Raw genomic sequence first — 13,448 nt, forward strand, 5'->3', positions numbered from 1 at the left:
CTTATTCATACTTCAAAAACAGCATCAATAAGTGATTAACATAGGGGGGATCAAAATAAAATAAATAAATGAAATAAAAATCAACCAGCCACCCTCCTCCCCTGACAAGTAAAGAACAGTCCCTTCACAAGTAAAGAACAGTCCCTAAAGTGCGGTGAGGTTTGTGAACCTTTACCTGCCACAAAGAGAGAAATGTGAACGGCTCGTTTCTCCTCTGACACATCACATAGCCTACCTGTGTGCTGCCACGGCTCGGCTGTTCAGGTATTTCTGGGCAGTCATGAAATCAGCAAAGAGGAAATTATTGGACCTGGAGCCGGACTTCTCTGTTGCCGGGTAAGCCCTTATCTTGTGCCGTATTTGACAGGAATACGGCGTCTGTGACCCCCGTTCAACCCACAAACGGCAGGATTCGCCTTTTGTTTACTGCTGCTTGAAATCTGTACTCACACAGCGTGCTCCTGAATGATTTGTTTTGCTTGCGCAAAACAATTTTTAGTCGCAAATGCGAGTGAAATGCTGGCACCATAGAGATCTGTGGAAAACAAATCACTGTAGCATATATAATCAAATCTAACCTACAAGTGAAAAGAAATAAATAATAACTTTCACTGCTTAAAGATACTCAGTACCTCAGCTAATACTACCTGAAATGTCACTGGATACAAACCACTGCAGCAGCATATTGAGTGCCAGGTGGCCAGCGCGCCGTTATTGGACGGCGCATAGACACTCACCCTGTTGCGACTGGACTTTGAACTTATCCCACAGTAGTGGTACTGTGAGGTACCGTAGTACTACGGTACTCTAACAATGCTAGCGCGGGTGGCAACCAATCATGCGGGACATGGTCTCAATTTGCGTGATGCGTGAAAAGCGCACAATGTGGGACTTCTGGTCACCCTACTTATCCACTCGCAAGCAGCAGCTAGTAGGGGGCCCCATTAGGGGGGATTCCAACGTGTTGTCGTTGTTGCAGTGTCTATAGGGATTCCATCATATTGTCATTGATATGGACCAATGTCAGCCGTCTCTGGGGGCCCCCTTCCAGCTCGGGGCCCTAGGCAATTGCCTAGTTTGCCTGTCCGGTTGCGAAGGCCCTGAGACTATGTCAGCCCCAACAATCAGCCAGATATAAGATGCCTCGGGTAAATGAAACGCCTACTGACGTCCGTAGCGCCAAATAATATAACGGTAGTTTCTAAAGAGCTAAGACGAAGAAAAAAAAATCAGCAGTGGCGCTAGCCCTCCAGACGCAGATCAGTACGTTAGTCATTTTTCTTTTGATTACTGAAATGTTTAACCACTAATCCTTAGCCATATTTTAAGTGTAACCCTTCACCATAACATACCACTAGTGTTTTAATCAGTAAAAATAGAACATTTTTCACACATAAAAAGCACAAAGATGTTGAAATCTAGGCATATTCTGCCATCATAACTTGGCTCTCAGAATTCACCAGACTGATGCCTTTGAATCAAATACCCCAGCTGGTGGGCACTAAGGTGTTAAAAGTAAGTTTTTTCAAAAGGCAGATTTTCATATTTATGTTGTAGAAAATAATCCACATGATTCATGGTGGCTCCAGTTTGCAACAGTATATTGGGGACACTTTAAAGACATAAAACCAAAATCTGGAGGGGGTTAAAATTCCGAAATATACAGAATCCCCGAAATTAATTCGTAAAATTGAAGATAAAACTTGGATATTGTCTGAGATTAAAGTGTTACATTAGCAAGAAAAAAACTCAAACATATATCTAATTTTCCGTAACCGTTTATCCTGTAAAGGGTCACCAATGTCATTATGTCATCTGTTAATCGTTCATAAATTTTGTATTGTACATGAGAGAGACAAATCTCCACAAAAAGAGAAGCTCCTGGGCCTCGGCAGAGGCAAAGGAATATTATGAACCTGAAGTAAGGTAATGATATGGACAACTGAATGTTAGCGGATAAAGAATGGTCAACGGACCGTGACAGCCAGCTGCCTTTTGGTGTTTGGCATTAGCGCCTACTCCTGTTAGCAATTTAAAAACTTTCAAGGTCCAGTATGTAGTTTTTTTTTTTTTACCCACAAGGGCCCTAATACTAGGGCTCTCCCGAATACCATTTATTTAAATTCAGACCTCCGTGTTTTTTTCGGACCTAATTGTATTGCGGAGTTTTGCACAGCGGCGACCGGATCTTTGCTCTCAAACCACAAAAAAATGTGATGGCACAACAGTCTCCTTCAGTACATTATTCTGTGCTTTCTTTTGATTTTCACATTGGCTGTTTAATTTGTCGGAACCCTTGAAATAAGTTGTAGGAAGCCTCTGCAAGTAATTGGTTGCTGGCAGACACTCTGTGCTGCAATAAACTGGTTAATCAGCAGTGTTGTGCACTGTAGAGCCGATGCGCTGCTGGTTCTGCCAGCCTGAATAGAATATAATGTCTATAATAATAATAATAATAATAATAATAAATGTTATTTGAAGGCGCCTTTCTTGGCACTCAAGGACACTGTACAGATACACAAAATGACATTAAAAAGAGATTAAAAAGAAACAACAATAAATTAAAAAAAAAAATAGAAAGTGACAGAGCAATTGGCATCAGATGGAATAGGCAGTTTTAAACAGATGTGTTTTTAGTTGTGATTTGAAATATAGCCTTACTGTTGTGTGTACAGCCTTTATAGACTGAGCTGAGTAGTGATGCGTGGGTCGACCCGTAACCCGCGGGACCCGCAAATGTACCTGCCGGTCGGGCAGTAGTGATCGTCTGTTAAATCAGTCTGTAAATGATATTTTTACATTATTGGCTATTACTGTCATGGCATCCGAAGGTACTAATGCGTTGAGCAGGTGACAGTCTGTGGCCGTTTTCAAAACACACTTGTGTCACACACTCCAAAAGAAACTTGTTGAAACTTTAAACAATAATTTATTGTACAAAACGGGGGAAACAAACATTGACAAAAACGGTTCCATAATTCATATTACATTCAAAAGATAATGAAAAAACAGCTAAAAGTTAGAGGGAATAGTGTTAAAGTGGTAAAACTTGGCATTGATCCACAGCCTCAGACGGATGCGCTCAAGTGTGCCGTGCGCACAAGCTCAGTTGGTAGGCGATACTATATTTTCACATTTTTAACAATGCAATTTAAAAGTTTTGATTTTTATTGATAACCTACATTTACCAACAACAAAAAGACTGCATTTAGCACCAAAAAAATATGTAAAAAAAAAAAAAAAAAAAGAAGAAAATAACAAAACGAATATCGAATACCAAATCTTCATAACGAATACCTACCCATAGAAACGAATATTCGAATATCCGAATATTTGGGTACAGCCCTACCTAATACCCCATTAAGTTACTATCTTCTTTAAAAGAGATATAAACTTCTGCCAACATGCAAATAATGACAGCGGTAGCCTACTTGGCAAATCAGATTGCTGTGGGTCAAGAGGCAATCAGCCTCCCATGACCTCCAGTTTAAAGAAGGGACATTAATGACACTCATTTCCTGTTTGTGTTTTACAGGATCCTGTTGACATGTATTGCCTTACTGTCTTGTTATTCCATCCATCTGCTGCTACGCAGTGCTGGAGTTGTGGGTGAGGCTTCATCAAATGTGGAAAATATTGTCAGAAGTATGAGATTAGTCTCATAGCTTTACCTTTTCAAAAGACCATTCACGTTGTCTCTTCACTTTCCCTCTTTTTTACATATAAGGCCACTTCGGCAGGTGTCAGAATGTCTGCAGTGACTTTGCTAACATAGTTCTTTGTTATTGCTCTCTGGAGGTATCCGTGCCTATGAGCAGCTTGGCCTGAGAGCTTTTGGTCACCCAGGGAAGATTGTAGCAGCTGTCATCATCACGCTACATAACATTGGAGGTAAGACACTGGTATAGGTATGGGCACTGAAATGTAACACATCACATACATACCTGTTTTGAGGGAACACAAATAGACACTCTCTCTTCAGTCTGTCTATGCTTTCCTTCCCGGCAGCCATGTCCAGCTACCTGTTCATAGTTAAATCTGAGTTACCATTGGTCATCCAAGCCTTCCTTGGCCACACATCCAGCTCTGAGTGAGTACTGCCAACAACGTTGAAATCAACAAACTGTATGAAATTCAAAATCAGTTTCATCCACATGTGCCCATTGCAGAGATAGGTCTAACATAAAAGATGTGAAGAGCCAAACCAACGACATGTCAGTGCATCTCTTAGTACTTTCTGACTTCTCTAATCTGTCTGTGGAACTCAGTTCCAAGCTCAATGGTTCCTACTGAAGATGTAAATCTTCAAAAACACAAATACCGTAAAACCTTACTTAAACACCTAGTCAATTCAATTCAATTCAATTCAAAGAACTTTACTTTCCCGTGAGGAACTTCGTCTGTGAAGAGCGACAGGGTATATTAAACAAAATAAATACAAATAGATAAATACAAATGTTAAAAAGTTAAAAATACAAATACAAATGTTAAAAGGAGAGAAAAACAAACACACACACCCACAAGCATACACATTTTACTAGCCCAGTGTGGCTCCACATTTTGACAAATAAACACCTGTCTCAATTAGAAGCCTGGTCTGGTTGCCAAGCAGTTCATTTATTTAATAGAAGTTCTTCTGATGTATAAAACTGGGTTGTTGGCAACTTATGTGTCCATTCCTTGATTACCCTGTAAGTTATTCATATTCCTTCAGTCCATAAGGGTCCTCAGATCAAAAGAATCAAAGGGGTTTTTCATAAAAATTAATCCAAGTTGTGAGTATTGTTTTAACAGGATAAAGCGGTGTTGTGTCAGTATGCCGGGTGCTGTAATCCTTTCCCTCTCTTTCTCTGATGAGCTGTCTGTTAGAGCTAGATCAAATGAATGTTTCGTAATTGATATTCACACTTTCAGGTGAGTGCTTTGGCAGCAAGTAAACCACCATGATCAAAAGGGTAAGCTGAATATTTTGCAGTGACTTGCTGACTGCCTGAACTAGCTGGCAGGTGTCCCTTTATTTCCTGCTGCACCATGGTGTATGTGACCTCACGTTTTACACTATATGTATGTATGTATGTATGTATGTATGTATGCTTCACTGTAGGCTTATGTGTGTGTGTGATGTCTTGTGTTCTGCACCTAGCGACTGGTTCATGAATGGAAACTACCTTATCATCATCGTCACTGTCTGCCTCATCCTCCCGCTGACCCTGATGAAACACCTCGGTATGCCACTTTCCATTAGTTTGAACTTACTCAGCAACTCCTCAGAGTAATGCTTTTGACACTTTGTGTACAAAAAGCCCATTCATTATTTCAAGTCTTTTGATGACCCTCTGTGTTTCATCATTGTATGGGGTAAAATGAATTTAATACAACCTCCACAAAGCCATGTAGGAGACAAAAGATTAATGCTGCTCTCCAGTATGATAGAGATAATCTAAAAGAAAATTAAACAGCACATATATACAATCTGTTTCAACATAATAACTCTAAAGTAGCAGAGTGCTGACAGTGTATGTAGTTTTTGAGTTGTCTCAGAGTTGTCTTCTTGTGTTCTGCAGGGTATCTTGGTTATACCAGTGGCTTCTCTCTCTCCTGCATGGTCTTCTTCCTCTCTGCGGTGAGTCAGTGGGTAGTCACAATGCACAACTCCAGCCCGTTTCCACCGAGCAGTCTGTTTCAGTTCAGTACACAGTTTTTTCATTTCCACTGTAAAAACTTGTGGATGGTACCAATGGAACCGTCCCCATTTTTGGTCATCCCTTTGTTGGGGTACCTAGCACACTGATCCGGTAGGCTACTGAAAAGTGGAGCTAGAGACACAGCAGTCTGTTGATTGGTCAACAGAGAACTGTTAGTGCTGAGTTGTAACTGTAACTGTAAGTAACTCCTGTTCATTCAGTGGCAAGTTTTCCACACATTAGTAAACTATAACTACAAACTGAAAGGATGTTTTATTCCACCGCAGACAGTATTCTGAGATGTGGACAGGGTTGTTGTCACTTACTGTTCCGTCCAGCTTTCGCTGTATTTCCTCATCACCAGTGACACAGAGGCAAGTCTGCACCACATTTATAGTCCACAGAATGGAGTTGTACGCCAACATTTTCAGAACAAAATAGAACATGCTGCAGTAAGAGTCTCTCTCCATGGGATATTTAAAAATAGCAGGTTTGTGCATTGAGACTTTGTCAGGCAAGCGCAGGGGTTTAGTGCTGCTGTAGTGCACAGGAACAGTGAGGATTAGAATACATGCAGTTCACATGATCCGATGGAATCTTCTATAAATTTTTATATTGAAGATCCACTCATTACTAAGTGTGTGTCATCCACAAGAGACAATAAAAACTAATGGAGTGGTCAAAGTTGTCACATTGAAATTTAAGATATGCTGATGGGCTCAGGTTGTCAATTCATGCATTGAGTAACATTACAAGTGAACGCTCCACCTTAAAAGTTGACGGAAGTCGTCCCAGTGAATTAACTTATTTATTTTCTCAGTCTACATCTGCTGTGAGAGGCAACGAAACATGCTTTCATTTTATAATTATAGTTTACTGATGTATTTAAGACTTGCCACGGTATGAACAGTGGTTACATAAGCCTCAAAACCAGCCCTAAGGAAATAATAATAATAAATTTTAATTCTGGGCGCCTTTCATAACACTCAAGGTCGCCTTACAGAGTAAAATACAATAAAATACAAAGTACAAGATAATTAAACATTGAACAACAAACAAACAAATGTCAGTTTAAAAAGCAAACAAAACAAACATAAACAAAACATCTGTTCAGGCTTACCCACTCAAAGAGAGTAGGAAAGCCTGAATAGTTGTGTTTTCAGCCTGGATTTAAAGTGTGGGAGTGAATCAGTATTTGGGAGTTCAAGGGGGAGTAAATTCCAGAGTTGGGGAGCAGAGTGGCTGAATGCTCTGACCCCATGGTAGTGAGGCAAACGGAGGGGACAGTGAGGTGAATAGAAGAAGAGGATCTGAGGGTGCAAGCAGGTATGGTGATAGGAAGGAAATCAGAGAGGTACGGAGGGGCGAGGTTGTGGATGGCCTTGTAGCTCAGAAGTAGAATCTTATAGAGGATGCGATAGGTGATGGGGAGCCAATGGAGCTGCTGTAAGATGGGTGTGATATGACAGGTGGATGGGGTCCTAGTGATAATACGGGCGGCGGAATTCTGAACCATCTGCAGTTTATGGAGGATTTTCTGGGGGAGACCAAACAGGAGGGAGTTGCAGGAGTCAAGCTGAGAAGTGACAAGACTGTGAACCAGTATGGCAGCGGTGTGAGGTGTGAGGGAGGGGCATAGGCGGTTGATGTTGCGGAGATGAAAGTAGGCTGACCGGGTCATGTTGTTAATGTGGGATGAGAAGGAAAGTGTGCTGTCGAGGATGACACCCAGACTCTTTACCTGAGGGGAGGGGAGGATGGATTGTCCATCAATATGGCGAAACTGTGGGCTTTGGCTAGAGTGGATTTAATGCCGATTAGTAACATTTCTGTTTTATCACTGTTTAATTTAATGACCTCCTCTGTTGACCAGTCAACGGATTGCAGTGTTTCTAGCTCTACATTTTAGGACCAGATCTGTGTGCTAGGTACACCAACAGAGGCGTGACCAAAAATGGGAACAGTAAGGAATGGTTCCGTTGGTATTGTTGTTTATTAAATAGCGATGATGTGAAGGTAATGAAGGAGGCTCCAATGACACCGTCTTGCTTGTATATAGAAAGGTTTATTACAAGAATTACAGCATCTATCAAGCATCCAGGATGCTTGGAGAGGTTCTCAGCCAATGTGAACTGCTCTGAATAACGGCTCAATTTACCCTGCATATATAGGTCGGTTGTTTTGATGAACTTTGAGACAAAATCTGACAAGTGACAGAGAGACAATCTAGATGGAATCCAACCTTTCATCTTACTTATCTATCCTTGACCTGGGCCCCTAACTGATCATATAAGACCCCGGTCATCACATAACATGTGGCATGTCAGATACTACAGTATCATCTACACCTTTTCACAGTGGAAACAGAAAAAAAGTGTAGTTAATTGAAATGAACTGTAACAGACTACTTGGTGGAAACGGAGCTAGAGTGGAGCATTCAGCAGCTAAAAAGACACATATGTCCCTCAGGAGTTGCTAAAGACTAAAAAGAGACCTAAAGGGTAAGTAAACATTAGACTCACAAATCCAAATGAATGCTAATATTGTCTGCTGGATGCACAAATAGCTGTTTGCTACCAAAAACAACTTTGTAAGGTAATACAACATTGATGTTGTGCTTACAGCTTCTTCTGCATCCTGAAATGGGCAAAAACTACTGCAAAAACTCAGAGGTCTCAATGAAATGCGCTGAAAGTCCTAAATCTGAAACTTCTTTCTTGATTATGGTATCTTTCACACTATTCAAATTTTGCTTTTATAGAAAAACAAAACAATCCTGATGAAAACTAGTGTAGTCTCAGCTTATTCTCCAGGTCGATTCCTTGTGGCTTTAGGTGGTTGGACAGGGATGAGTTACCATCAACAGCTGCTATAGTGTACTGTTTGTTCCCCTTGGGAAAGTTTATAACAGCTGTTAGGTTCAAACACTTGCTATATCAATTACCCAGATATAGAGACCACATGCAGAAGAGTAAAGTTACCAACATAAACAACGTGTTTTGGGAACGTTCCAAAAAGTACCAAATGTCTTCCAAGGGCAGGAGAGGTAGCATTTGTTGGACCTCCTCAAACTCTCTGTCTTTGTCATATCAGGTAATCTACAAGAAATTCAACATTGCCTGCCCTCTGGAAGTGTTTGGCAACCACTCTGTGAACACAGCCATCTCAGAGAACACATGCACTGCAAAATTCCTCACCATCAACCAAGAGGTCAGAGATGAACTCCCTGAAGACACAAACATAAAAATTACCATTTGAATTTGAACTGTTCATGTGTGATGAGCCGTGTTCAGAGGACTGCAGTGTGCTCTGAATACACGTATGGGCAGGAACTATTTGTGGGTGCATCATATCACGCAGGGCACATGGCTGGACATGAGTTCACGTGCCTTCTGGAAAACAACCAAGTGAAGTTACTCTGTCACTTACTTACTTCTGACTTGATTTGCAGACGGCATATACCATCCCCATCCTGGCATTCGCTTTTGTATGTCACCCTGAAGTACTTCCCATCTACACTGAACTGAGCAAGTAAGATGCACACATCATTAGATTCTTACATTCTTCACATACAGTACACGTCATGCACTTCCACAGCACGGGTTCAAGTACCTTTCAGTTGAAAAAAAACATTATTGATGTAACATACCCAGGGCGTCAATGTGAAAATCAGTTGAGAGACTAAACTTTGTATGCAGCTTAAGCATAGGCCCCGGAATTTGTTACCACGTCCCTGTTCCCAATTCACCATTAATAAATATCAACACAGTTCACAGTAAGGATCATTCCGCTTCATTACAACTTGGGCTTTATATCTGTGGTTTTGGCTGCCATTTCTATCAGTTATAATGAAATCTGGGACAATGGTAACATTGCTAAAAAGAATACCCTTCACAAACACAGGCAGTCAGAATATCAGACAAGTTGTGAAAAAAAAAATTAATTGATCAATATTATCTAAAAAATCTTTATTTGGAAGTCAGACTGATGTGGATGCACCTAATATGTCTCACCTGGATGTTTGTCTACTGTCTGTCCAAGTGTATCTTTAAACATTTCTGAAAAGAAACTTAAGCAACGGCAATGTTTAACTCTTCTGAATGAATGTACTGTATTGCTAGAACTTGTATTGCCATCTTGTTTCCTTAAAGCCCAACCAAGAGAAGAATGCAGAATATTGGCAATGTTTCCATCCTGGGCATGTTCATCATGTACTTCCTCACTGCCACGTTTGGCTATCTGACCTTCTACGGTGAGAGCAACATCTCTTGAAGTCAGCTGCAAAAAACATAGCTCAGTCTAATGGTAGCAAGACACTGGTTCTATATCTTTACGTATGTGTGTGTGTGTGTGTGTGTGTGTGTGTGTGTGTCTGGGCAGAGAACACCGAAGCAGAGCTCCTCCATACCTACAGTAAGGTGGACCCCCTTGACACTCTGATCCTGTGTGTTCGGCTGGCTGTCCTGGTGGCTGTCACTCTGACTGTACCTGTGGTCTTGTTTCCTGTAAGAACGTGTGGCCTTCACACACACACATCCATCTGACAAACTCTCTGACCCTGACCTAAAATGCCTGTATCTTTTTGTGCTTAATTAAATACAGAAGTAAAGTGGGCAGGGTTCTGTTCATTCTCCGAGAAAAAAACAAAACAAACAAACAAAACAAAAAAAAACAGGCCAGTCTCTACAACACATTCTCAACCCAAGTCGACATCGCCACAATGTCAGTGGCCTTTCACGTCATTGCATATTTTCCTGCATCTGCTGTTGAAGTTTCCAGATGCCACAATCAACTACAGGACAACAAATGCACATGGTTAAACCATCATGGTTTGGTTCTACATTCATACAGTGGGAACAGTTCATACAGCTTCTTAGACCTATCCACCACCCCTTCAGCCCACCCTATAAGGACTTCACAGCTCCTTAAATAATGTCATTAGCAGCAGCATGTCAACCTGACACTGTCCAGTGGCATATCATACAGCCAGACACGTGCTGTGCCTGAAGTGACGACGTCCATGAATCATACGTCATAACACTGCAAAAGGTTTGGTGAAGCCACGTTGCAAACTGACACTGTCAACCCGCATATCATTCCTCTGCGAAAAGTGGCTTTTGGCATCAGGTGTCTGGGGCCAAAATTACTGACAACGTGGCAGTGATTGACAACTTCGGAATGAAAATGGGCCGGTCTCTAAAGCCCAGTTCTGACCAATTATGCACGACGAGACAAAACCGCTTTAAAACGTTGCAGAGAAATGTTGCAGCGGTGTGAACTGGTCGTCTGAGCTTGACTCAAGCCAGCTGACGGTGTCACCTGCAACTCAGCTGGTCAAATCGCCAGTGTCTGGTTTTAGAACATAAAGCATGTCACCTGTTTCAACAATAAATCAGCTTGTAGTGAAGTCCACTGACTCTGTCCCCACCAAGCCCTCTGTTGTTGTCCTCATGCTGTGCCAGTGTCAGACGGTGGGTCACTGCTGCTCACAAAAAACCCACATTTTCATTGACTGATTAATTGATGCTGCTTACTTATATTATTGTGGAGTATGAGTACAGTCCATCTGATGCTTGTTTTATGTTTTTCACCATTTTATCACTACTACAAATGCAGAGAGTACAGAGAGTTGTTGCAAAAGTGGTGACCTACGTGAATCGTGTAGATCCGATGAGAATTTTTTTTTTGTTGTCTGTGGAGCGAAGCCACAGAAAAAAGACGTAGCGAACATATGTGCGCGGGCATTTCATGAGAGAAGTTGTCAGTCTCGTCCAATGGCATATTGGCCGGTCACCAAGTGGGCTGGTGGGGCTGGCCTGGTGAGACTAGTGAATGTCAAGCTAGTTGCTAGCTGTCAGTGCTTCAATGCGCGTCCCCCCCTGGCTGTTTGTTTGCTGTGAGATGTTCAGAGGGAATGGAGGTGTCAATCTTGTGTTTTGATGCTTGAAGGAGGAGATAAGAGCGACCTCCTCCAATACGAAAGAGGCTCTCGTTTTTCTTGAAATCTGATTGGCTCAGCCACAGTCAACAGTCATTACTCATGGCAGACCAGGCTAGTTTGACCGTTAGACAGAAAACATGCAGACCAGGCTAGTTTGACCGTTAGACAGAAAACATGGATAAAGCCGGTAAAACAAGAAAGGGTGACGCGGAAAAAACTCGAATAAAAAAACTTAAATCTTTACAAGAAGAGGCAGCTAAGTGCTCCAAAATAACTGACCTGTTGGGCCGCGGCGTTGGTTGGCGGGCTGAGGCTGCTGGTGTTGCTAACGACGGAGATGGAGCCGGAGACAACAGTGCCATTATAGCAGGTGTATTAACGTTAGCTAACGGTGAGTGTGTAATGTGCAAGGTTGGCTTTGGCAAATTGCATATTTCTTCTGGGTGTCCGTTTCAAGAAGCCAACTAGCCTACTAGGTATTGCAATAAGTCATTATAATTTAAACCTGTACTAAAAGAAAATATGTGCTTGCTTTTTTTTCTGTGGATGCATGCAATTAAAGTTACGTGGTGCTCCCAGTCCCAAGGACAATGAAGCTGAGGGACAAACTAACCCCAGTCGTGATGAGGAGGAGGAGGATGAGACCAGAAATATGACAGGTGCAATGTGAAGGCATAGCCTACTATGCATTACATTTTAGCCAGAAGAAAACCTTTTTAGTAGTACTAAGTGGGATTTTTTGTTGTAGTAATAAGTTGACTAAAAGTTGACTATAGGGCCTATTGCCCAATTTATACCTCCTTAGTTCATGGCTGTGAGCCATGGAGATATAAATTGGGCTGGGCAGGGCAGACAGTTATATTGTGCATAAAATTTGATGCATTAGGATAGAGTCATATGCCCTTATATTAAGTTAAATAATAAGCTCATAGCCATTTGTGGCCAATTTATTATTGCATTTATTTTATAGTCTGGAATTAAACAATAACTGCTGATTTTCTTATGCAGTTGATTCTGAGGACAGCGTTTGTGTAGTGTGTACAAGCATATAGAGGATTATAGGTAGAAACGTGTAGGCCGGTGTGTGGACCGGTGGGCCTGAATGTCCCGGGCTGAATTTGTGTCCCAGTCCGCCCCTGGTCTTGTCTCTTATACAACATATGTGAACATGTAAAGATACTTTATTTGCATTTAATTATACATTCATACTTTTGTTTTTGTGCAATCTTGTAATTCTGCATGTGACCACCACTAGAGTAAATCTAAAAGAAATCAGATATGAGCATTTGGAAGCTCATTTTTTCACCAAAAAAACAACTGAGTAGCATAACCCCAGGACCCCCTAGCAGGTGCCGGGTCTCGTATCCTTCTCACCTTTTTCACCCCTGATCCATTTTCATGCCTGATAGAGATGATACACCATCTAATTGTGACGAGAGCAAAGGGAACACGACAACACACACAACAACACCAGCTGGGGGAATTTCACCCCAGGAAATTCTAAGCTAAGTTTTTAAGAAGTAAGGTCACAGGTTCAAAAATACCACAGGGCGAGACGGTTTTCAGTTTAAAAAGAAGGAAAACTTAAACAAAATTAATTAAATTATCAAAAAGAAGAAATACATCACCATAATCATTAGTTAAAATTAGCACCAGGCAGGAAAGGGGTATGAGAACAGGGCTGGGGCTTACCAGGTGGCAGGGGCAAACCAAGGAGGGTCCTAAATTAAACACCCCTGACACTGCACTCACACACCAAAGCAAATTGTGAAGACAACCACCACCGGGAACTGAACTGCCACCGCAGACCCACAGCACCTGAC

The 13,448-nt window shown here is 41.6% G+C and overlaps 1 protein-coding gene across 1 annotated transcript in view; it reads left to right on the top strand.

The window, feature by feature from the left end:
- The window catches only part of LOC126382485 (sodium-coupled neutral amino acid transporter 3-like), a 12,948-nt gene extending 2,650 nt beyond the window's left edge, over window positions 1-10,298 (top strand). Inside the window, exons 2-10 of the mRNA XM_050032369.1 lie at window positions 3,494-3,609; window positions 3,799-3,891; window positions 4,009-4,090; window positions 5,144-5,226; window positions 5,565-5,623; window positions 8,778-8,894; window positions 9,136-9,215; window positions 9,836-9,936; window positions 10,065-10,298. Coding sequence (XP_049888326.1) covers window positions 3,494-3,609; window positions 3,799-3,891; window positions 4,009-4,090; window positions 5,144-5,226; window positions 5,565-5,623; window positions 8,778-8,894; window positions 9,136-9,215; window positions 9,836-9,936; window positions 10,065-10,228 — 895 coding nt within the window. The 3' untranslated portion in view covers window positions 10,229-10,298. The remainder of the gene's footprint in view (window positions 1-3,493; window positions 3,610-3,798; window positions 3,892-4,008; window positions 4,091-5,143; window positions 5,227-5,564; window positions 5,624-8,777; window positions 8,895-9,135; window positions 9,216-9,835; window positions 9,937-10,064) is intronic.
- Window positions 10,299-13,448: the final 3,150 nt, after the last annotated feature.

This window comes from Epinephelus moara, chromosome 21 (genome assembly GCF_006386435.1).
Source record: "Epinephelus moara isolate mb chromosome 21, YSFRI_EMoa_1.0, whole genome shotgun sequence".
NCBI classification, from domain to species: domain Eukaryota; kingdom Metazoa; phylum Chordata; class Actinopteri; order Perciformes; family Serranidae; genus Epinephelus; species Epinephelus moara.